This window comes from Barbus barbus, assembly GCF_936440315.1.
Source record: "Barbus barbus genome assembly, chromosome: 20".
Taxonomy (NCBI): Eukaryota; Metazoa; Chordata; class Actinopteri; order Cypriniformes; family Cyprinidae; genus Barbus; species Barbus barbus.
The window spans coordinates 26724726-26750712 of NC_136748.1; the positions used below are offsets into that span (position 1 = coordinate 26724726).

A 25987-nucleotide genomic window follows, 5' to 3' on the forward strand; every position below is an offset into this window, starting at 1 on the left:
GCTCAGAGTAAAATGTCTTATGTACTTTTCATGACTTAAGTTTGTTAGACATGTTACATTTTCAGTACATTTGATGTTATTGTTGTTTTAAACAATACTATGCCAAGTTGTAATTCAAATATGTTGCACACATTTGTCAACTTAATTGCCAAGTGTCCCAATGACAGTGCACATGCTCGATCAGCCCTTCACTGCGGCTGTGCAGTGATGTCTCTCTCCCTCACACACACACACTCTCTCTCTCTCTCTCACACACACACACACACTCTCTCTCTCTCTCTCTCTCTCTCTCACACACACACACACTGTCTCGGCTGTTCACATTCCCAGATAGAAGTACCAAGAAAATAATCGTTTATTGATTCATCTCGTCGGACAGCATGGTAAGCTTAGGTCTTCTCTCACACATCGTTCATTCTTCATTCATAACAGATGTTATAATGTTATTTTGAAACTCTTTCTGTCAAACACGTTTTCAGCTCCTGCAGGATTTGTAACGCGGCGCTGTCGCGAGGTCCGTGATTGTATGCGCTCCGGTTAAAGAATATAAAGCTCTATCCGGCTCTAAGTTGATTTTGTGCTTACTGAAATCGATTTTAGTTTGATATGAATATATATCTCAGGCCTGTAGCCCGGGGCAGCCATTTTAAGCTAATTTTAGTGGTGCTTTAATCACTCTGAGCGCGCGCCTCTCCAACTTTTACTCACGGGCGCTGGAGAAATAAATGATCGGGACTGAACTGATGGACTCATACGAGGATAATAAGAACAGAACTAGCTGGTTATTGCTGTCAGATGCCTATTGTCTGTCCTGGGAAGTGAATTAGTCTACTTGTTCATGATTCAGTAGGATTTAGTGGCTATAGAGTGAATGAGAGAGTCGGAGCTCCACACCAGCTGCTCAGAGCGCGTTTGTGCGCATGCGCTATGACTGCCTACTAACTACTTTACACTAACTAGTACTTTCGATACTAGTAACTAGTAGTTGACACTACTTGTTTAATAAATATTGAATATATTTAAAAACTATTTTTATTACTACTATATATAATAATTATAATATATTAATACAAAATTATAATTTATAATACACACACACATATATATATATATATATATATATATATATATATATATAATTATTCACAAGTGTCTCTTTGTTTTTTATATTTATATATTCTGACTAGAATTTATTTCAGCTGATTAGTAACTTTTTAGTCTTACTAGTTTTTAAAGTAGCCATTTTACTAGAAATTATAAATAAGTAAAATATAAATTATTCTAAAAAAGTAAATAAGAATCAGATGCTGCTTATATCCATTGAACAGTTAATAGTAAAAGTGGGGTAGGTACTATGATGATATTATTTTGTTTATTATTTATATGGTTTATACATTCCTCTATTAATTGTTTGTGTTTTTTCTAAGAAAACAAAAACATATAATTTAAACTTCGATATTTAAGTCATTTTGCTTCTAATTTAAGGATGTTTAAATATTTGTACACTGTAAAAAATCAAATGTTGAGAAAACGTAAAAGTTTTAAGGCAACCAGCTTCAGAAGAGTTTTCTCAACTTGTTTTTGTAGGAGATTTTTGAGTTTTCTCAACTTTTTGTTGTATGAACTGAATATAACAAGTTGAGAAAACATTGAAAGGCAAAGCTGGTTGCCTTAAACTTAAAAGTTTTCTCAACTTTTGATTTTTTACAGTGTACTGGAAAACTATTGAGTTTTTGTTAAAAGCAAATATATAAACATATACAGATAAACATATAAAGTCATTTTGCTTCTAATTTAAGAATGTTTAAATATTTGAACAAGAGAAATACAAGTAGGCTAAGTAATATTGATTTATTTATTTAAGTGCAATTGGACTAGTTAATGGTATACAAATAATAAGTAGTATTAATTATAGTTAAGTTCTTATATGAGTCTAAAGTAATCACCTTTGCTTACTAATATCCAATTTTTATTCCTCTTAATATTTCATTTTAATCCTCCAATGATATCTAATAAGTGATATCATGAATAATTGCCAGTAAAAGTAGGTACTAGTCAGTTTAAGAATAGCTGCTTGGAGAAAAATCAAAATCTATGATAATAAGTTACCAGTAATGTTTGAGGAGTAAATTTTAAAATGGCATGTGAGTAGTGTAGAGATGTTTATTTGAGGTTAATCACTGTTTTGTTTCACTGGATTAATGCACTATCGTGTATCATGTATCGTGGCCCAGGCACCCCACTATGACTTGGCCTTGCGGTCGGTCCATTTTGGCCCGGGAGTGAGAGATATGAACCGTAGTGACAGACCAGCTGGCTATGCGCAGCACGTACATGAGTCAGGGTTTGTGAGCAGCTCTGGATCACTCAATGCCAGTGAGGTGATCCAGATCTCACAGCTTGTTACCTCTAATACTGCCTGCTGGATTCGTACAGTTGTTATTTTTTACTATGGATGATCCCGGAGTCTCTATTGGAGAGTTTGGACATCCCAAGTATGTAGAGCAGTTTTCGTATCAACCGTTTGTGTTCATCTCAATCTCATCCTCATCCTCGCAGGCCTCTGGTGTCACAGTCAGTGATGAAGTCATCAAAGTCTTCAATGACATGAAAGTACGGAAGTCCTCGACCTCAGATGAGGTGAAAAAGCGCAAAAAGGCAGTGCTGTTCTGCCTCAGCGATGACAAGAAGAAGATCGTCGTAGAGGAGGACAAGCAGGTCTTAGTCGGAGACATTGGAGACATCGAGGACCCCTACGCCTGCTTCGTGAAGCTCCTACCTCTCAACGACTGCAGATACGGCTTATACGATGCCACTTATGAAACTAAAGAGTCCAAGAAAGAAGACTTGGTATTTATATTTTGGTATGTATTCTGACTGATAATTATTAGGATTGCAAAGGGGCGGAAAATTTCTAGTAAATTTCTGGAAACTTTCCAAGATGTTTGGGGATTTTCTGGGGATCTATAGCGACGCATACAACAAGTGAACTTGTCTAATAACTGGTTGAATTGTTATTTTTTAGTTGTTGTTTTTTTAGAATGCACTGATAGTTTAACATCAGGCTTCCGAAACTAATTAAACCAGACCGTCCATAATAATGTTTTTAATTAATTATTTGTATTTTAATTAATGGAAATATTGTTTTCATCTATATCAGGGGTGCCCAACCCTGTTCCTGGCGATCGACTGTCCTTCAAGTTTAGCTCCAACTCTAATCAAACACACGTGATACTGAAGACCTTAATTAGTTGCATTAATTAGTTACACAAAATACACAATTCACTTCAGGTTTCTTTGTCCGCATGTGTACTCAGCATTGATGTTTTTGATTGCAGGGCCCCTGAAGGTGCACCGTTAAAAAGCAAGATGATTTATGCAAGCTCAAAAGATGCCATTAAGAAGAAATTTACAGGTGAGTACAGTCATATTCACTAATAATACCCATAATGCATCTTTATACAACAGATGATGATTGTTCAATATATTGCTATGACACATATATATGATATATACACACACACACACACACACACACACACACACACAAAATTCTCTAAAATATAAAAAATATTATAATTGATATATATTAAAGATAGGTTAACTATTTACTGTTATATGTATGATATATTAAAGGTAATGGGTAACTGACACAAGAAACTATATATATATATATACAGACACAAAACATTTCTTATGTGTCAGTGTATATATATATATATATATATAAAACCTTACTTAATATGTATATATATATATATATATATAAAAATACATTAAAATACATTAAAAACGTATTTTTTAAATATATAAATTTAAATAGAATATATATATATATATATATATATATATATATATATATATATATCACAATAAGATCAGAAACAAAGATAGCACACATAAGCTCATATTCACACTGAAACAAAACACTCCAGTAGTGCACTAGTTTTTATTTGAAATCTAATGCAATCATGCATCCTTTTTCAGGTATCAAACACGAATGGCAGGTTAATGGTTTGGACGACATTCAGGACCGCTCCACCCTGGCAGAGAAGTTGGGTGGAAATGTGGTTGTATCGCTGGAGGGGAGACCATTGTAAACTCAACAGCCATGTGCCATCTGGATTCCACACGCTTTCATCTTAGCAGCTGTCTCTATCATTTGATCCTAACGGAATAATCCTAATTTGTCTTTATTTCCTTTTTAGTTTTTTTTTTTCCACACTAAGGAGATCTCATTAACATATGTAAGAAAAAAATCTACCAGCTGAATGCTAGCTTAATTTAGCAGTTAGCTTTTATACGTCCCCACGTCTCCCTCTTTGTGTTTTGCCAAACGACAGTAGAAAGCTCGGATGATCAGATATTAAGAGTTGATATTCGCAGAGATATTCTGTTATGCTGTAAGAGAACTATATGAGAATGCTGTACGTTAATGCCTCACAGCTATGCGTTAACAAGCACTTTACATGTTTGAAACTATTTATTTGAACTCTTCTACCTAATCTGGCTCATTTGACATGGCGAACACATTAAGTCTATGCAGATAAATGAAGCACTTTTGGTTTTTACACAACCAGTTGAAGGAGGACTATGGAATTTCTGTGTGTCAGCCCGGAATAGAAGTTACCACAGTTTTCATTCCTGTTACACATATGGACATAAACAGATGGGTTCTGAACTCTTCCACTGCAGCCTTTGATTCAAACACACCGAACATGAAGCTGAGCTGCTTGGAATGATTTCTCTTTTTTTAACACTACATGAAAACACAATATTATCTGTAAAGTTGGCAATATTTGCAGCCTGAAGTGAAACATTGTTTTTGAGATCGAGGAAGGTGCCACTCTGAAATAAAATCTTGTGGCAGAATTCTTGGAGGGATTTCTTGGCTCAGTTAATGGTGGGTGATTTTAGCAGGGTGGGAGATGTGATGATGTTCTGAGCTGGGTTTACTTCAGAACCACCTTCACTGAAGGAATCTATCTATCTATAGAAGTCTATAAGGCCAATACAAACTTAAAGACTTTAAATCTGCTTTAGGCAATATTAAACAAACTTTACTCTACTTGACAAACTTTGATTTTCTAGTTATTTAATGGTTTGTTAATGTTTGGTTAAGCTTTTTTAGGCATTCTGATTCTAGCACGCCAATCAAGTAAAGTGTTGAACTCACTTATATATACATCTTTAGATTGAGGGCAGCACTTGGTAAAGTTTAAATGAGCAGCCCAGCCTCCTTCACCACTTCTTCCAGGCCAGGCGGTTTCTATGAGCATGGTCTTGCAGTAGATCTGGGCTTGAGGCCAGTGGCTGCTTTTCCCTTTGGAGAATTTGATCCGCAGGCAGGGAGCAATCCTCTGCTGCTCGGCGCTATTTATGGCCAGCATGCTTTTGTGTCTTGTCATCGTTGTCCACAAATGGCAAAACTGAACATGCTTCCAAAGAGCTACAAAAGGGACGCTGGTGGACAGGCTGGGCAGTGCTTATAAAGAGCGGTTTTCACTCTTCACTGAAGTAGCACGAATGAAAGGAAAGTGAAAAACATAGGGGGCTGCTCTCAAATATCACAGACCATTTTAAAATACAATGTGTAGATTGTTATAAATCTAATCCCTAAAAACCCCTCACATAAAAGCTCTCAGGGAAGGTAAGTACTGGCCTTCATCTGTGCTGTTGATTATGAACACACAGCTGTCTCCTCTGGGAAATTTCTAGTAGTGGTTATGAAACTAGTACTCAGTGCATGTAGGCACATTGTGGGGGTTAAAACCTGGATATGATATGATATTCATCTAAAATGGGGTTAACAAGGTCAAATGACAATATCTAGAGAACAGGGTTACTGATGGCTGATGTTATGCCTGTATACAAAATACAGTTCATTGATATCAAATGAGATATATACAAAATTACTACTAATAAATGAATAATGAAAAGAATAGAAAAATGATTAAATTAACTATATTCTACATGTATCATATATTACATTTTTAAAAACATTGTTTACTTACATTTATTATTACTTTGGAACTGACACACAGGTTATTGACCTTTAATTAGCCTGGTTGATTTATTAATCTGTCATCGGAAAATGATTTTGGTTGATTATAATATAAACTCACACACAAACATCTCTTAACTAAGCACCACTGTTCAAATGTTTTTGGTCGTTAAGATTTTTCAAAGTTTTTGAGAGAAGTCTCTTATTCTCACCAAGGCTGCATTTATTTGATCAAAGAAAATACAGGAAAACAGTAACGGTGTGAAATATTATTGCAATTTAAAAGAACTGGTTTCTGTTTTAATGTAGTTTAATCCTGTGCTGCAAAGATGAAATTTCAGCTTCATTACTCCAGTCTTCAGTGTCGCATGATCCTTCAGAAATCATTCTAATATGCTGATTTGCTGCTAAAGAAACATTTCTTATTTAAAAAATAAAAAAATAATTAAAACAAAAATGACCTATTATTATATGTTGGCAAGGATGCCTAATCATGCATTAAAACAGATAAACAACTGAGCAATCTCTAATCAAAAACACCATGCGGAGAGCAAGAAAAATACCTTCTTTTTTTATTTACTTGCAATCTTAAAAGTTGCATCTATTTTGGGCTCACGTAGCCAACTTATTTATCAGAGCATTTATGTCCACCGCTGCACGAAACAAAGTGCCTTTCATGTAAGCCCTGAATCTCTGTGTCTGGACAAGTGTGCTGAAAATAAACAAATGACCTCTCCTTGCTCTCCAGTAGGTTCTGTGCGGTGAAAGGGTGTGTGCACTGCGCTCAGAGTATTGATAGCTTGCTGCTGCAAAGCATGTGAGAATGTGCGACATGTTGTTAAAAACATTTCACGAATACGGACAACTAGCTTAACTGTTCCTTCTCATTTAAACTGAAGATCTGTGAGTTTAAAGGAATAGTTAAGCCAAAAATGAAAAAATGCTAAAATTTACTCACCTTCAGGCCAGATGAGTTTGTTTCTTCATCGGAACAGATTTAGCTTTACATCACTTGCTCACCAACGGATCCTCTGCAGTGAATGGGTGCCGTCAGATTGAGAGTCCAAACAGCTGATAAAAACATCACAATAATCCACATGACTCCAGTCCATCACTTAATGTCTCTTGAGAAGCAAAAATCTGCATGTTTGTAAAAAACAAAACAAATCCATCAAGATGTTTTTGCTTCTGGCTAAAATACGAGTCCTGAATCAGGAGAGAAATATGCATAAGCACCATTTACAAGTGAAAACAGTTTTAAACAAATATGGTGGTGGATTTTGATGTGAAAGGACAACATGGGACAGTCTTTTTCACTATGGGGAAGGGTTATTCTGTTCTGTGGACTGGCATTTTGGCCAGAAGCGGCAGTTATTTCATTTTCACAGATATTTCATTGTATATTAGTTAACTGAAAATTTTGTTCAGTTGTTTTGCGGTGGATTTGTTGTGTCTAATGCAGTGCAACACGACCCTTTGAGGACATATCAATGTGTTATTGCATGTTGCAGGGTCACAAGATTTCACTTCAGCACAAAGTTACTCAATATGTTATTATGATGCTCTCGTCTGTGATGTTGAGCACGTTTCTCAATATGTTTTGATGTCCTGAGCCGGTGCAATTATTAATACAAGGTTATTTGATTTTATAATGACAAGAAATCTCTGATGTGTACCGTTTTATGATGGTGCATTTTCCTAAGGTCCAAAATTGACACTTGACCATTACCTAAAGTCTAGTAACCACAAGCTATAACATGGGCCGAAGCGGTGAGCTGCAGAAATTATAAATCTGTTCTCGGGATTCTTGTCATAAAAATAATTATCCAGTAGTGCTGGATTCTTTCAAACTTATCTGACTTGAACTAATTAGATACACCAGCAGTTGATAGCTCTGTGACTAAAGTGAGTTTGTCCCTCTCTAGTGGTGAGTGTCACATCAACATTCAATCAATCATATAAACACATGGGGGACAGTTGTGCAGTGGCCCCCTATTCCAGGGGTCAGCTAGAAAAATTTATATATATATATATATATATATATAGATACATGACATATCTGATTAATACGAAAATGAATAAGAAACCTAAAAGAGTAAAGCCAAATATAATATATATAAATTGCAATCGAATAACAACTAATCATTATTATTTATTTTATTAATATAGTAAAAACAGTGTTAAAAAGTGCTTTACAAGAAATATGTTTGGCCTACATGTATATGAATATACAAATATACCTAACATGATAAGATAAGAACAAACATATTATATAATATTCAAATTAATATAATAATAATAAACGTTATTTATTTGAATGATATAGTAAAAATAGTAAATGTTTTGCTTACATGTATGTGGTGTAGAGACAAATAAAATATGTGAATAATAAAATAAGAGTAAAGCCAAACCTAAAATATAATATCGATTTCAATCTAAGAGTAGGCTAATAATAAAACAACAACAATAATAATTAATTATTTTATTAATATAGTACAAAACAATAGATAAAACTGATGGAATATGTTTAGCCTATATGTATATGCAAATACAAATCTAGTAAACAGTAAAGCCAAATAATAAAAAATATAATCATGTAAAATTAAAAGCAGTTTAAGGCTCCACCCCTCAGATCGCCTGCCTCAGTGACGTCACGCACTCCGCCACATTCTTACTCCACCCGCAGCAGCCATGATGGTGGGTGCTTTTCTCTCTGACTCCCTCCACCCTTATTATTTACACATGCAATCCTCCGATGCATCGAGTAATAACGAGCATCTGTCGTCTTTGCGTTCGTTCTGATCTTTCTGTGTGTCTCTCCGCAGCAAGAAGGGCTGGACGATGGTCCTGATTTCCTCTCGGAAGAGGACAGAGGAGTAAGTTTTTTCGCTTTCCTCATTTCTGTTCTGTGTCTGTGCTCCTGCTGTGTGCTGTGCATGTTTGTTGTGTGTGTTTGTAGTCAGAGGACGTGTGTGTTACTGCTGGTGTCACTGTGGCCCTGTGTATGTGTGTGTGTGTGTGTGTGTGTGTGTGTGTGTGTGTGTGTGTGTGTGTGTGTGTTCGTGTTCACTTCCTCCTGACAAACCTCACAAACACAAACCTTTGTATGAAGAACCCACATCATGCCATGAGCTCATCTAGCTGGTTAAATAACCTTGTTAAAGTTAAAGAATAAGCGAGCCGAAGGATTATATGTTTGCATTATATTACTGTTACTTTACATAAATGACACAGTGTTATTCTGCAATGTAACTCCTAATTGTAATGGCTTGTTTTTATTTACCTCACCAAAAATACTGTACTGTAGCAGTGCCGTGGTATTTTAATGTTTACCATGCTGTTGTATGTCGTACTGAAAGGTAATTTTAAGAATACCCTGTTACTTTCATGGTATGCTGTCAGTTTTGTAAGGAATATGGTTGTATAGAAAAACTCGATTTAAAATAATGTTGCATTAAAAATTAACAAACATTTACTTTAGTATCCATAGTTTCTACCAAAATATAATGTTTACTACAGATTTTGTAACTGCAAAACTCTTTTATAGTTTAATATTATAATATTTATAAATAATCTCATTTAATTATATAATATATTGTATAATTTTACAATATTATAATCATTTTAATGTCAAAATTATGATAGTTGTCTAACATTTCAGTGCGGTGCTGTTTTGTATGAGATTTATTATATGTATATTGTAGTTGAATAACTTAGACATGGACATTTAGGATTTTAGGTTTAATGCGTATATTTGGAAAGTGTATATTACTTTCAAAGTTTAAATACATTTTTGAAAATACAAGTATTCCATCTTTACTGAGAAAAATATTGATTGAAATTGTTATAAATTGAATATGGCATTGCGGTCACTGCTTGACATATCATGCCTTCTACGTAAATGAAACAATGTGTATTATAGATATTTTGTAATTAGATCAAACTTTTTGTGTAATATTCAAAAAAAGCTCACTGTTTGAGCTATTGCTGTTATTAAATTACACTATATTTATGTAACTATTTTAATAGCCGAGGGCAGTGAATGTGGATCTTCAAACCGACGCTACACTACAGGTGGACATTTCAGACGCTCTGAGCGAGAGAGACAAGGTCAAGTTCACCGTCCATACAAAGGTACACAACATCTATGAATAAAAACTCCCAGGATTGTGTGTTTAGAATTTCAGCCCTGCCTCCGGAATCTACTTTATGCACATGTTGTTTACTGCATTCATTCATTAAGTGATGATTTATGTTTTTTTCCAGAGCACTCTACCTAATTTCAAGCAAAATGAATTTTCAGTGGTCAGACAGCATGAAGAATTTATCTGGCTCCACGACTCGTTTGTGGAAAATGAAGAATACGCAGGTTATATTGTAAGTACCATTAAGTGTTTTGCATATTATAGTATAAGTTTAGTGATGAAACATATAGCTTGCCTGTTAATCGCAATCACAGACCGGTTGTTTGCAATTATGCTAGTAATGTAATTCTTTAATTTGCTTTACACTGGATGCTTGTTTGAACTGTATGGGTCATACTCTCATTTAAACACTACTTTATTATGCGTGTTTGAGAGCAAACGTTCCAGTCGCTCTTGCCAAGTCTCAAATCATTGCTTAATGTCCTTTTATAGGCCTGGTGTACGTTACAAGGTCTGTTGCATGACAAATGTCATTTTGTTGTAGTTCAGGTGCATGAAAAAAGGAAATGATCTTTGGTGCAGTTTCCATTCTGGATATATTGGTTGAAACTATTATTAAACTGACAAAATTGATGTGTGATAAGCTTTATTAGTTTTCCATGTCATATTCATGGTGCTTAAAGTTTTATTATTTTAAAGAAAGTCATCCTTTTATTCAGCGAGGATACATCAATTTGTTCAAAAGTGACAGTAAAGACATTTATAATGTTTTTTCAATTAATAAACCACCTATTCTTTAGAATCTTGAAAAATGTATCACGGATTTTAATAAAATATTAAGCTGCACAACTGTTTTCAACATTGATAATAATAAGCAAGAAGTCATATTAGAATAAAAAGGATCATGTGACACAAGACTGGAGTAATGATGCAGAAAGTTGGGCTTTGATCACAGGAATAAATTGCATCTTAAAATACATAAAAATAGAAAATGATTTTAAATGGTAAATATGGCCTGCTGTCCTGTTCTCTATTTTCATTAGATTATTTTCTGCATTATTTTTAAGTCTTTTGCTATCTGATTTAACATAGTTTCATCTGGGGTACTCAGATTAATACTCAACAAAGAAAGAGTCCCGGCACTGACTGCCATTTACAATATCATCAAAGCAAGCCTGAATTATTTATAGCACTTTGCATTAGGCACAGCAGTGTGAGCGATTGCATTTTTCATTCAGTGAATGATATTACGAATCCCAGAGTCTCATTACCAGCACCCTCTGAAGGCAGTTTTGGGAGTCATAATGCCACTTGAATATCTAACATAAAGACTTTCCCTGTAGATTCCTCCTGCTCCTCCGAGACCGGATTTCGATTCATCTCGGGAGAAACTTCAGAAGCTGGGTGAAGGTGAAGGATCTATGACCAAGGAGGAATTCACGAAGATGAAACAGGAACTGGAGGCGTGAGTTATTAATCGTCTTCATTTATGATTGTTAGTGCATTGCTAGTTGCTCGACTTCACAATATGAAAATGTGTTGCAGTGAATATCTGGCCATCTTTAAGAAGACCGTGGCTATGCATGAGGTCTTTCTGTGCCGAGTTGCTGCCCATCCCGTCCTGCGCAAAGACTTGAACTTTCATGTTTTCTTAGAGTACAACCAAGACGTAAGTGTGCCATTATTGTTCTAAAATCTTTGGAAAATTGTAAGTACAAGCACAATATTGTTTTTAAGTGTTATTATTGCTTTTATGTATTAATTATTATTTACTTTATTGTAGGCATTGAATCTGGTAGATATTGAATGTATATTATTTGATAATGAATTTAATTGTTCATTTTATCCCCAATGAAAATATGAAATGTTACTTGTTAAAATCTCTTTGAATAATGTTTCTCTTTTTTTATTTGAAACTTGGACACAAATCAAAAGAATCAGATTATTCATATCATAACAAATGACTAAATCTGATATCAGTGCAAACAGCAGATGAGATTGTGCAAAGCAGAAGAATATTTCATTAAATATATTGAAGCCAAAACAAATGCAAGTGTCATTCTCAGTAGAAATTAAAGATTTGAGCGTTTTAATTGTTCATTTGCCCTCGGATTTTTCTCTCGTATTTATAGCTGAGTGTACGAGGGAAAAACAAGAAGGAAAAGCTGGAGGATTTCTTCAAGAACGTGGTGAAGTCTGCAGATGGGGTTCTTGTGACTGGAGTGAAGGTCAGTTCAGCCGCCTTCTCATGTCATGTGACTTTTTAATGTGACTCTGCTTTAGAAATTAGGAGGTGGAGAGAAAGACCACGACGACAGCTGCCTTTCTGAGAAATTATTTACTTTGGCTTGAGCTTCTTTGTGTTTATCTGTAGGTTGAATGATGGTTTATGACTTCCTGGTGAATGCTTCACTAGTAGTGGAATGCACAATGGCCAAAACCAAAAATAGTCAAAAATGCACTATTGTACAAATGTTTAGGGTCACATCAAAGCACACAGTAAACCAGTAATATTGGGAAATATTATTGCAATTTAAAATATACTTTTTGAATATATTTTAAAATGTAATTTATTCCTGTGATGCCAAGCTGAATTTTCAGCATCATTACTCCAGTCTGCAGTGTCACATGATCCTTCAGAAATCATTCTAATATGCTGATTTGCTGCTCAAGAAACATGATTCCTGATTCTGTTAATGTCACGTTTGATCATTTTAATGCATCCTTGCTGAATTAAAACACATTAATCTCTTAGAACAGTAGTTTTCATTTTAAGACTGCCAGAAAACTTGTCAAAACATGTCCATGTCCTCATGTTTCTTCCTAAAATCTTGAATGAGATTCACCTCTTCATATTTTTTGCACTTTACTGAACAGTCGGTTTAATTATAATTTTTTTTATAACAGGACGTTGATGATTTCTTTGAACACGAGAAGACATTCCTTTTAGAGTACCACAACCGGGTCAAAGACGCATCTGCCAAATCTGATCGAATGATCAGGTCTCACAAAAGTAAGTTTCTCTTTACCATATCTTATTTTTATGGGTGATTTTGTCACACATTTGTAAATGCTTCTGGCTCACGTGACCATGTAGCGTCAAGGATAAGGCAAGGACAAAGTTCTTCAGTTACAGGAAGTGTGTGTTATAAAGCTAGCATTTCAGGTATACCCCCAAAACAAAACTGTTTTAGCATTGTGCTGTTCATCTCGTCTATCTCACACTTTATTCTGTGTCAAAGCTATGAACTGGAACCGCGCTCATAACATGTTTCAGCGTGTGTGGATGAGGACGTTTGTTTCTGTTTGTGTTCATCGTTAATTTTCCTGGAAAGGTTGGTTTTCTCTGTTAGGAGTGATAACCGGAAATATAGAGGCGGTACATAATACTGCTTAGTAGGAAAACATGTCATTTGTCAGGAAGTCAGTCTGGTGACTCACTTGACTTTTTAAAACTCAGGTATTTTCCCTGAGGAAAAGTATTTGATGACATATTGTGTAAAATGATCTGAATAATGCAGCACTTTCCAATAATGCAGATGAATTCAGAATTATATTTTGGACATTCACATCATTTTCTTTCATCGAGTGTCTGTCCAGTTCCGAGCCAAATGTTTTTCTTTTCCTTGTGTGCCGTGAGTCTTATTGGCACAACACTGAAACATGATCTGGAGAAGCAGAATACTGTGAAATGCTGTTAAATGCTGCATCACTGAGTCAATGAATGTGTGAAACCCTGACAGCATTGCCTCGTCTAGAGCTCTAACAGCACGTGTGTTTCAGGTGCGGCGGATGATATCAACAGAATCGCCTCCACGCTGTACACCTTAGGAACCCAAGACTCCACAGATCTGTGCAAGTACGAAAATGTTTTCCCATGTAGCTCCACACTGAATGCGTTTTCCCACGACTTTTCTTTTGTTTTTCATGTAAACACGTGCTATAGATGGACGTGTTTGACTGTTACATTTGCTTGAGCATACTGCGTATGATATGGTATTCTGAAAACGCAGCAGTCAAGTTACAATACGTTCATCTTTTAAAAATCACAGGCCTCCAGTTTATTTCCATTCCACTACCAGAGTCTCCCGTTTTTCAAAGCGAAAATCCATTCTGTGTATGGCCCACAATGTGAATGGAGTCAAATCTTTGACTTGCTTTTTGTTTTGTTCCCCTTTAAACAGATTTTTCCTGAAAGTATCAGAGCTTTTTGAAAAAACACGGGTAAGTGATTTCAGTTTTATAAAAATTTTAACATAAATGCTTTTTAATATAAAGTGGTCAAAGCGCTAATTTAAACATTTAAATCTAAGCAACATTATGACATGGTTACATTTCACGATAAAATATATTGTTTAACTAACAATGAACAACAGCTTTTATCAATTTTTGTTAATGTTAGTTAATAAAAGTACAGTCATTATTTGTTTCAGTTTACAGTGCGGTGAAATTAATATTAATAAATACAACTTCATTTTAAATGTATTAGTATTCATTGTTAGGTCAAGTTAACAACAAATGTTAATTTGTTATTTTTTTGCATATGTTTATATACTAATTTGCTTTTATTTTTAGGTTTAGAATTTTTATAGATATATATTATTATATATTTTTTTTTTACGTTTTTAATTTTTAATTGTAAGGTTTTATGTGCTTTTTCATATTTATTAGTTTTACTAATTTTAGTACTTCATGCTAAAATGATTTGATTTGGATGCCAAGGCAAATTTTCAAATTTTTTCAAATTTTCTTTAAGATATACCTTTTTTATTCATTTATTTCAGTTTTACCAAAAAGCGATTTTAATGGTTTTTGTGAATGCCACTGTACTTAACTAATGTTAATGAATGAGATCATATTGTAAATATTTAAGATTCTGTGCTATTACTAGGTTAATATGGGACATTGGCTTCAGTCTTTTCGCTTTAATGTTCATAATAAGTTTATATAAAAATTCCTTTCTTTAAATTTTAAAAGTTTTTTGACTGCCTCTTCTCTAAGGTTAAGAAAAGTTCATTTGGTGTGAGTCTAACCTCAGCAGTTTGTATCAAAAGAGAAGGCAAATTTTGATGATTTAGAGAGTTAGGGGTTGTAAAGTCACTCACCTCTTCCTCTGTTGTTTTCAAACTCTGTTTCCTGTGCAGAAAATTGAAGCGCGCGTGGCGGCCGATGAAGATTTGAAACTTGCCGACTTGTTGAAGTACTACCTCAGAGAGTCGCAAGCCGCTAAGGTAGAGCCGTGCGGTCAGCATGTTGAACTGGCAGCTGGTCATTACAGGGCTTTCCAACATTAGCGAGTGATTTGTTGCTGTAGCCCTGGATGCAATGTAATTAAGCTACAGAAGTGATTCTGACCTGACTTTCCAAAGCAAAACAGTGGAACAGTGTCCTCTTAAGATTCAGTTTAATACAGTATTGATTGTTTGTTGCAGAGGATTGATATTTTACTATTCATAGTTATTGTTTTCATGGCCCTGTTTAAAATGCTTTTAGATTGTGTTTTCTTTTTGTAAACCGCAGTATCTCTTCCACAGGACCTCCTGTACAGACGAGGAAGATCATTAGTTGATTATGAGAACGCTAATAAAGCTCTGGATAAAGCCCGAGCTAAAAACAAGGACGTCCTCCAAGCAGAAACCACACAGCAAGTGTGCTGTCAGAAGTTTGAGAAAATCTCTGAATCTGCAAAACAAGGTACTTCATATGTATCATTCAAAGTGATTTGAGTGCAAAAATACTTGATTTTACACCGTTTCCTAACCAGACGCAATGTAATAAAACTTGCTCCTCTTCTAAACTGGCACAGGCTATTGCCATTTGTTGATTGCTTGGTTATAATAGATGACACACTATTTGGCTCCACCCACTGTTTAATGTCATTGGTCCAAAATCCAACTTTACACTAGGGCTGAATAATCAAAATAAACCTGAAATAAATTTAAATTGTGATATGCTATTATCAAATTGCTACTATCAAAATCTACTATTGCTATTATCAAAAGGCTATGATTTAATTAAATATATGCAAAGCATATTTTAGAGTGAAGCGCGCAAGTTTCCAGCAGTGGGTTTAATCAAACTAAATTGATTGGAGAAGTCTGTCATTTTCACTGAAATATCCAGTTATAACATTTTGATTAAACATCACAGACATTTTTTATTTTTTTTACGAATGAAAGGCATGCATGGATGAATTGTTTACAATTATATCTATTACATGCATTTAGAAAAACAGAAGGTGAATTTTCATTTCATACGGACCTCTCCTTGAGTCTGACTGGCTCCAGATTTTTAAGATTTAAAAATGAAGATGGCCAAAAATATTAGTATTGTAATTTTAAAGTTATACTGTAATAAAAAATATTCTTCATCAATACAATGTTTTATTTTATGGTGATATGTTGCTACAGAAATATTTATGTTTAATGTTTTATTTAGTAATAATAGTCATAATAATAAATAATAGTCATTATTAATAAAACAAATAGTATTTTTTTTTTTTCTTGCACATTTTTCACAATCTGAATTCTGTTTATCAGAAAAATCACATTTCTTCTGCAGTTTATTCCCCAAATCGTGCAGCTCTACTTTTGCTTTTAATTTGGATATAGAATTATCTTTGGAAAAGGTGTTATGTGGAAATACATTTTTGAAAATGACCTCGATGTTAAATTGTTATGTGGCATATTGCTTTTAACCTCAGATTGCTCCAGGTTTATTAAAATTACCAGGAGTCACTTTGGATAAAAGCATCTGCTAAACGGCTGTTTGCTCACTGAATATTAACGCTCGTGTTCCATTTAGAACTGATAGATTTCAAGACACGGCGAGTAGCAGCGTTCAGAAAGAACTTGGTGGAACTGGCCGAGCTGGAACTCAAACATGCCAAGGTTTCCATTCACTTTATACTCTTTGACTCTCAATAATGTCAAATCCACGTATTGTTTTTTCAGAATATCTCTCTCTCTCTCCAGGGGAATCTACAATTGCTGCAGAGCTGTCTGGGGGTCCTGAAAGGGGACACTTAGGTACTGGAGCCAGGTTCTCCATATAGGGCTTTCCCTGCTTTGGTCTCGTCTTCATTCGGAAGATGGAGGAGAGAACATACCTGGGGTCAGTTTGTCTAAAGAGACGTCTGTACTTACCACTACCAGAGACACCATAATCCCTCTACAAGATCACCTGATCCACACAGCACAAGATATACGACTTCATTTAATCACATATTTTTAACTTTTAATTGTTCATTGTTTTCCATGGGATTGGCTACATCATTCTCGTTTTGGCAGTTTTTGTTCCGTTTGTTTCGTTTCGCTTGTTTTTGTTTTCTCTGTTGTAATCTAAGTTAGTTTTGGTGATCTGTGTGTGGATGCTGCTCAGATATCTTGTTCAAGTTGAGCTGATTGTTATTACAATTAAAGTGTATGGTCACTCAAAGCCTTGTACATGTGTTAGTTTTCATCGTATAGCTATGGATCATCATAATCAACTAATTTTCTGCAAAGCAGTCTATTCCTCTTTTTTCCATTCCTAACAAATAATGCTTCAGTATGTTTGCCTTAAAATGTAGATTAATGACATTGTTAAAAAGAAATCATACATGGATGCATTGTTTTTCTCCAGACTTTTTTTTTTAAGTGCACTGTATATGAATGTTGTTTTCTTTTTCACAATATGTGACCAAAGCTTCCATTTATTCAGATGGAGGAATGCTGATAAACATGATAAAATGACCATGAAAATAACAAAAAATAAATGATGCTGTTTACTTTAAGTGCGATTTTTTTTTTTTTTTTTTAATGTCAACAGAAAATCTGATGGTTTGAATTAATAGACTAAATAAATAAAGGCAGTGTTCGCTTACTAGTAAAATATTTTTATCGCGCACAATAAATTTGTTTAATAGAATCCAGCTGCAACTTACAAATCCTTAGTTTTGGGAGAACTTTAAATAGTCTTTGAATATTTATCAAATGTGAAAATGACATGAAAATACATTTGTAACCGTAATCATAATAATTATTTTAAATAGTTAATAAATATATTTTGGTAATGGCTTTTATTTTGGTAGCTTTGTTTTGAAGTCAAAAAGCGTGACCCGGAAATATTCCATAACTTGCTTTCCGGTGCTGAAGTGAAGTAAACACGCGTTTTATTTCCCTTGTGTTTTACTCGAAATAAGAAAAATGAACCGAAAAGATGATTATGATTCATATGAGATTGAAGAGCCAAGTGATGAGGAAGGAGCCGGAAGCAGGTAAATAACAAAAAACACTTTATCTGCACACATGTAAACAAACGTGAACGTCAGTATTAGGGTTATGTATTTTACTTTATAGGCCGTATGTATGTAATACTTTGGTGTTGGTATACATTAGTCGTATTTCCTTCGAGTCGAGTTGTAAACATGAACACCATGCTTGTATTTTCTCAGTTCTGAGGATGAGCTGGATATTCTTCTCCACGGGACCCCGGAACAGAAGAAGAAGCTGATCAGAGAGTATCTGACGGGGGAGAGCGAGTCCTCCAGTGGAGATGAGTTTGAGAAGGAGATGGAGGCAGAGCTCAACAGCACCATGAAGAGCCTGGAGTGCAGCTGGACGGCATCTTCAGCTCAAGGTTTCACAAACACACGTGCAAGTACCAGTGTTACCATTTAAATATATCTAATATAGCAGTGAATAAACTCAAATTATGATTTAATGTACAGGTCAAGCGTCTGGGACCAGTGACAGCACTGCCGCAGCAAACAAGCAACAGACTCAGGAGTATGACAGCATTTACTTTGACTCTGATGATGAAGATGAAGATGATGGCACAGCTGGTAATTATCTGAAAAGCAAATAAATAAATTGTCTATTGTACAAGAATATCAGTTGTTAATATGGATCCATTTTGAGATCACAAATAACAAAAAATGTTTCGTTCCTCTTAAAAGACATTTTTATTCAAAAGGTATCAAAGTTAGAGTTACATAAAGGCTGTTCGGTTCAAAACAATGAATATCTATCCATGTGGTCAACTTTTAAAAGTAAAGTTTTTAGATGGTATTATGTATTTTGTCCAAAAAAAAAGAATATGAGCAACATCTTTTCTAATGTTTTTGGGACAGAATGTATCAATAGTTACAAACATAATCATAATCATTAAGTTTGATGTTTTTATTCAAAGCAAAGGATTTGAATTTTCTGTTGTGGTACATTTACATTTAGTCATTTTATCCAAAGCGACTTACATTAGTATTTTGATTATAGGTCAGTTTTGTGGCATTTGAAAATGTAATTTTTAGTCCTTAAGTCACCTAAAAAAGACATGACGTAACTCTCTATATAACCTATATAATGTGGGAACGTTGGCAGCCATTTATATATTTTATTTATATATATATATATATATATATATATATATATATATATATATATATATATATAAAAAAAAATAGATTTACATTTGTATGTGATAGTCTCTTATTACATTTTTTGGAGCCTAGGCATGCTGACTTTTTTTGTTTTCATTATCAAATTTTTTTGCTGAGCACCCAATTTAAGAGTGATGAGCGATAATGTGGTGAACAAGCATAATAAAAGGTAAATAAGTTATGTTAATATGGTTTTCTGTGCTGTATCAGGCAGCTCTCGGGGTCTGAGGAGGAAGCAGCGCTCTGTTCTCACAAATGATGAGCTGTTATACGACCCAGACGAGGATGATCGCGACCAGGCTTGGGTGGATGCAAAAATAAAAGGGTAGGTTTTGGTCACAAAAAAATGTATGCAGGCACCAAATGGTTGTGATGTTCATAGCTTATTTCCATTTTTTTGATACAGATACAGAAATCAGAGGCGGCTGCCACCATCAGCAAACAGAAGAAACCAATCACACACTGTTCCAAGCAGTGACGCGGTCCTCAACTGTCCCGCCTGTATGACCACCCTGTGCCTGGACTGTCAGAGGTACGGTCACATTCAGCTCATATTGCACTGGGAGCATCTGTGAAGATTAGTCTATTTTTTTAATAAATGTCTTCTCAACCCGCAGGCATGAGAAATATCGGACGCAGTACAGAGCCATGTTCGTGATGAACTGCACAGTCAACAAAGAGGAAGTGCTCCGCTATAAAACCGCCAATAAGAGAAAGCAGAACCGGCGCCGGAAGAAGGCCCGTCAGGAGACCACGTCCTCATCCACAGAGACTGAAATGGAGTCAAGTGCAGGTCTGACTGATGCACGCTTGGCAGGAATGGATGAAGAAGAGATATATCACCCAGTCAAGTGCACAGAATGCTCCACTGAAGTAGCAGTGTATGATAAAGATGAGGTGTATCATTTCTTCAACATCCTAGCGAGTCACTGCTGAGGACATTTACTGGACTTATAAATACAAACCACATGTTTCGGTGGGTTTGATGATATGCATCACCGGGCAACTTTACTGTACAGTACATAGAGAGAGAGAGAGAGAGGAAAGGAATATGGCTAGACATGTAATTTTATTTATAGGGTTTTTATATTTGATTTATATTCTGTTTACACTTCCTGTAAATAGCATTTCATATTTGCATAAGTTGTCCTGTTGTCTTCCCTTTTATTAAATAGTATTTTTATACACAGTAGAGGGCATGGAAATGATTCAAACTAAACAGAAGTGACATTTTATTGCTGGAAAAAGCATTTAGCTAAGCACTTAATGTGCTCTGAAAGTGAACGGTGTCATTGATTTTATAGAAAATTAAATTCCTATCAAATATGACGGCGTCTTTGTGAAGTATGCCGATATTAAAGTATTACCCATTTACTGAAGCGTGCTATCTTTTATTTTGGCACTCCGTAATATCCCTCCATTTCTTTTTCAGCGCATGACTTTTATTTTGTTATGTTCTGCACCGGAAGGGAGCGGTGAGACCAACACAGGCTGGGAGACAATATGGCGTTAGGAGATGTCTGGAAACAATTGTCTTGGTTTTATTACCAATATATACTCGTAACAGCTCTGTATATGTTGGAGCCTTGGGAGAGAACTATCTTCAGTATCCTTTTTTCGTCAAATACAGAGCTTTATAAACAGTATTTGGAAGAGTCCTTACCTCCACGTAAGGTTTCCTTGCTATTCAAGTGTGTATCATACGATTAACTAAATATGGTTAGAATATACTAACATTGTTTACCTGAACAAATTAATGTATTTTCGATCAACATTGACTGTAAAAGTGTGGTGTGCTGATTGTAAATCTATTACATCTGCAACAGCTGATTCGTATTTAGTTGCTTTTTAAAGTTATATTTGTTTGAGTAATTAAATAGAAATTCAGAGTAATTAAATGGAAATTCAGATGAATTAAATCGTGGGTAGTTTTGAACTAAATGAGTCATGTAACGTGTTTCTTGTGGGTGTGACGTTTAACATTTGAATAAATGACATAACATGACCTGATTTTCAGGAAGACGCTTGTGTTCTTTCACCTTCTCTGTGATGAGATATAGACAGGAATAAAGCTGTAACTTAAAGACATGTTTTACTGTGGTCACCTGGGTCATGTCAGCTGACTTGTTTAAAGGCTTGTACATTTGTAATCTTTCTAACCTTAATATATTTCGTTTTCTCATATATTCTTCAATTAAATGTGACCACAAAACCAGTCATATGGGTCAACTTTTTAAAATTGATCTTTATACATCCTTTCAGCATATACTGAAAGCTGAATAAATCAGATTTCCATTGATGCATAGTTCGTTAGGATCGGACAATATTTGGCTATTTTAAAATCTAAGGGAGCAAAAAAATCGAAATATTGAGAAAATCACCTTTAAAGTTGTCCAAATGAAGTTCTTAGCAATGCATATTACTAATCAAAAATTAAGTTTTGATATATTTACGGTAGGAAATGTACAAATGTGACCCTGGAGCACAGAACTAGTCTTAAGTCGCTGGGGTATATTTGTAGCAATAGCTAAAAATACACGGTATGGGTCAAAATTATGCATTTTTATTATATGCCAAAAATCATTAGGATATTAAGTAAAGATCATGTCCCATCAAGATATTTTGTAAATTTCTTCAAATATTTGCGTAAATATTTCAAAACTTCATTTTTGATTAGTAATATGCATTGCTAAGAACTTAATTTTCAAACAGTTGTATCTCGGCCAAATATTGTCTGATCCTAACAAACCATGCATCAATGGAAAGATTATTTATTCAGCTTTCAGATTATGTATAAATCTCAATTTAGAAAAATGTATACTTAAGACTGGTTTTGTGGTCCAGGGTCACATATATCTTTATGGAACATGATCTTTACTTAAAATCCTAATGATTTTGACCCATACAATGTATTATTGGCTATTTCTACAAATATACCCGTACTACGACTGGTTTTGTGCTCCAGGGTCACAAATGTGTTTTTATGTTTAACACACAGTATTTGTAACAATAATTAATTATGAACTATTTTTGTTACTAGTCTGCTGATAAAATGTAAACTTGCTTTAAATGTTACAGTTTTACTGTATTTTTTTTGAAGCTGGCAAATAGTTGAACATGTACAGTGTTTATGAGAGTAATACATCTATTTTCATTAGCAATCTGTTGATTAAAAAATATAAAATTCAATTAATTATTGAAAAATGTAATGTTAATTTTTTAACATACAGTATTAGTCAAACAGCTAAATTTTGTTCCTCATTAAGATTATATTTTAAATGCTTGTATAGACAAATATAAATTTGTGTATGCATTACTGTATTTTATTTTAGAAAGGCCAACAGTCTTCTATGAAAAAGCAGGTAATATTTTATAATGAATTATAATCTCATTGGTCCATTTTAAAGCAATACTCCACTCCAAGGAAAATTGTGCTAAATGCCTAAACTATTCACTAGATGTCAGTCATGGTTTCCTTTCAGTGTTATTCAAGTATTATTATTGAGATACTTTTTATTAATATTCTTTTATTTCTATTTTTTATTCATTTCTTTTTAAAGTTTTGGTAATTTTGTGTTTTTCTGTAGGTCTATATAGTTTTATTTTATTGTTTATTTCAGTGTTTAGGTATTTTAGTACATCCGGTTGAACTCAAAGTGTCTTTTTTACACATTTTATTTCAAGTTTAATTTTTTTTATGGTTATGATATGCTGTAATAACCCTGTTTCCTTCTGCAAAATAATTTCCTTAATTAGACTGTCAGATTCCCTCCTGATCACGGTGGCAGCGATGGCAGTCTACACCGGTTATGTGTTCATGCCTCAGCACATAATGGCCATATTACACTATTTTGAAGTGGTCCAGTGACGTCATCAGCCGGGATCATCGGTATGCCCGGAACCTCCAGCTGGTGGCCAGAAAAAACAGACCGCTCTTGAACTGTTCACCACAATGTATGTGATTTACTTCAAACGAGGACATTTGTGTATGTTGAAGAAGACCAATGTTGAGGAGTGTGATAGAGGCCTGTCTAATTGTGTAATTATGTGTGAAGAGCACAGTCCGCAATTGCAAAAGCACACACTGCCCTTGCTAGAAATATATCCTTTTATATATACATATATAGTATGAATTTTTAGTTTTTTAAATAATGCTTCTTGTTTCATTTCATGACAGTGGTTTATTCAGATGATAAATGTTTTTTTTATATAAATGCGTATATTCAATTGTATACATATTTGTATAGTTTTACAGAGATTTATTTTGGCTGACCTGAAATGATTTGTTTTGCCATAGCGGACTGATGAATTGATAATGTTTTTGTCACCACCGGAAATCTGTTGTTATCAGACCCTTGTGAGTCATACGGTAAATAATTACCTGCGCTATGTGTGATGTCAGTGTTGATACTTCAGAACTGGTTGCTCAGGTCATAAACCGTGAAAAAAAAACCCCGCTTTTGTGTTTGGTATGCATTTATTCAGCATGTGCTCAGTAAAGTTCTGTTTCTGCCTGAGAAATTTGAGCTAAACATATTTTTTTCTTCTGTTATCTAAAGTTTTGACGCAGTTTATGTGTACATTTATGTTTTTTCAGTAAGTAAACATTAACATGAATAACAGATGCTATTATCTTCCCATTAGTTATGAAATGCAACACTAGTTATGAAATCAAATGTATGCCTGAATTAAATGATCTTGAAGATATTTAATAAATGCATTTGTTTAAGTCTTGCTAAATTATCAACATAGTTTTGTAATAAAGATGAAATCCATTTCAGATTATAATTTATGTCCCCTTTGTTCTTTAAATATAATCCTTATACAAAATGAAAAAGCATAAAATTACTAACTTTAAAATTTAAACATATAGTATAAGTATAATAAAGAACTATACTAATAATAAATGTATTATAAAGAACTAACATATCTTATTTATACTACAATAACACTGTTGGCATGTAAAAGCATTTCTTGCTATAAATATTCAAAACATATTTGTTATGAGCAGGCACAACATGAGCGAATGTGATTACAGAGTATATGTGCATGGCTACATGTCTCAGCATGTATACAATCTGCATTTCAATAGGAGGATAATATTTATCAGTTGTTTACGGTGGTTATCTGGGGTAACAAAACATGGTAGTTAACACACAGTACACAGTCTGTTTCTGTGAAACACTTTGTTTTCTTCAAGTTGATCTATACTGATCCTTGCCAAACAGGTGGAACTGAAGATACGGATGAATCCGTTTAGTTTATAATCAGCTTTGACACAGCAACCAATCATATCATGTCCAGCTCTCAGATTCATATCATTGGCATGAGCTCAAAATGAAAATAGCAGCTGGTTACACTTTAAACTACAGGATGAGGGTGTTCTCACGTACGCCATTGTGGGTCATCTGGAGTTTGCACTCTAGATGTACAGCAATGTCCTGCCAGGGTTGCAGTTCTAAGAAGAAGCTCTGTTGGTACATACACATCCACTTCATCTTATATGGCACTTTCAACTCTTAAAGGAATAGTTCACCCAAAAATGAACATACCTCAGGCCATCCCAGATTTGGAGAAATGTAGTATTACTCACTTGCTCACCAATGGACCCTCTGCAGTGAATGGGTGCCGTCAGAATGAGAGTCCAAACAGCTGATCAAAACATCACAATAATCTACAAGTAATCCACACCAGTCCAGTCCATCTTGTGAAGTGAAAAGCTGTGTTTGTAAGAAACATCCATCATTAAGATATTTTTATCTTTAAATCATTGCTTCCATCAACAATAGTCCACAGTACATAATATTGCTTCCTTCAGTGAAAAAAGTATATCTATGTGCACCTCACAGTGAGTTCTACGGAAAAGGAATGATTAACATTACTGTAATAGAAAGTGCAAATAGACAGTTAACAAATGATTAAACAGCTGATATCTGATGATAAACTAACTGTGACTAACTGTCTGAAGATGAATTACTGGCAAAGCTTCTGGGAAAAATCTGATTTTTCTCATTAATTCTAATAACTAATAATCATGTTGCAATCGTGATTCAAGTGTCACTGCAGAATTAACGAGAAAAATCTGATTATTTTTATTATTATTTAACAACTGCAACAGAAATAAATTATCATTGTAACAGCATTTTTAATGACTCAATGACATTCAGTGTTATTCACATTTATGATTTTGCCTCCTTTTATCAGGGAACATCTTTTCTGGAAATACGTTGCATGATTTCTTTCTTTTTTTGAGTTAATATTTAAAACATATCGCAGTCATTATTAAAATAAAGAATATTTAAGATTCTATAGGTAAAAAAAAACAGAGTCAAGAACAGTCATAGCTTGTCATGATGCATAAAATCTATAATTTTATGCTTATTTGTCATTGAGCAATTAAAATGCTTTTATAATAATAAT

At 34.3% G+C, this 25987-nt stretch overlaps 4 protein-coding genes across 4 annotated transcripts; all 4 read left to right on the top strand.

Annotated features, from left to right (window-relative positions):
- The first annotated feature begins 210 nt into the window (after positions 1–210).
- On the top strand, positions 211–5072 carry LOC306886024 (cofilin-2-like). The gene is made up of 4 exons (XM_079442876.1): positions 211–383; positions 2560–2864; positions 3339–3415; positions 3988–5072. Exons 1-4 carry the CDS (start codon positions 381–383, stop codon positions 4098–4100), a joined length of 498 nt encoding a protein of 165 aa, XP_079299002.1. The 5' UTR covers positions 211–380; the 3' UTR covers positions 4101–5072.
- Positions 5073–8654: 3582 nt separating this feature from the next.
- LOC306886217 (sorting nexin-6-like) lies at positions 8655–18055 on the top strand. The gene is made up of 14 exons (XM_079443157.1): positions 8655–8701; positions 8830–8880; positions 10034–10138; positions 10271–10381; positions 11493–11614; positions 11695–11818; positions 12282–12377; positions 13057–13162; positions 13933–14008; positions 14334–14373; positions 15294–15380; positions 15684–15843; positions 16954–17039; positions 17124–18055. The coding sequence occupies exons 1-14, from the start codon at positions 8696–8698 to the stop codon at positions 17175–17177; spliced, it is 1224 nt and encodes a 407-aa protein (XP_079299283.1). The 5' UTR covers positions 8655–8695; the 3' UTR covers positions 17178–18055.
- A 200-nt stretch (positions 18056–18255) lies between these two features.
- LOC306886072 (E2F-associated phosphoprotein-like) lies at positions 18256–20944 on the top strand. Its single transcript, XM_079442942.1, has 6 exons — positions 18256–18406; positions 18584–18768; positions 18860–18973; positions 19778–19892; positions 19974–20099; positions 20185–20944. Exons 1-6 carry the CDS (start codon positions 18336–18338, stop codon positions 20501–20503), a joined length of 930 nt encoding a protein of 309 aa, XP_079299068.1. The 5' UTR covers positions 18256–18335; the 3' UTR covers positions 20504–20944.
- Positions 20945–21047: 103 nt separating this feature from the next.
- sptssa (serine palmitoyltransferase, small subunit A) lies at positions 21048–24353 on the top strand. Its single transcript, XM_079442943.1, has 2 exons — positions 21048–21173; positions 23332–24353. Exons 1-2 carry the CDS (start codon positions 21071–21073, stop codon positions 23433–23435), a joined length of 207 nt encoding a protein of 68 aa, XP_079299069.1. The 5' UTR covers positions 21048–21070; the 3' UTR covers positions 23436–24353.
- The last annotated feature ends 1634 nt before the right edge of the window (positions 24354–25987 follow it).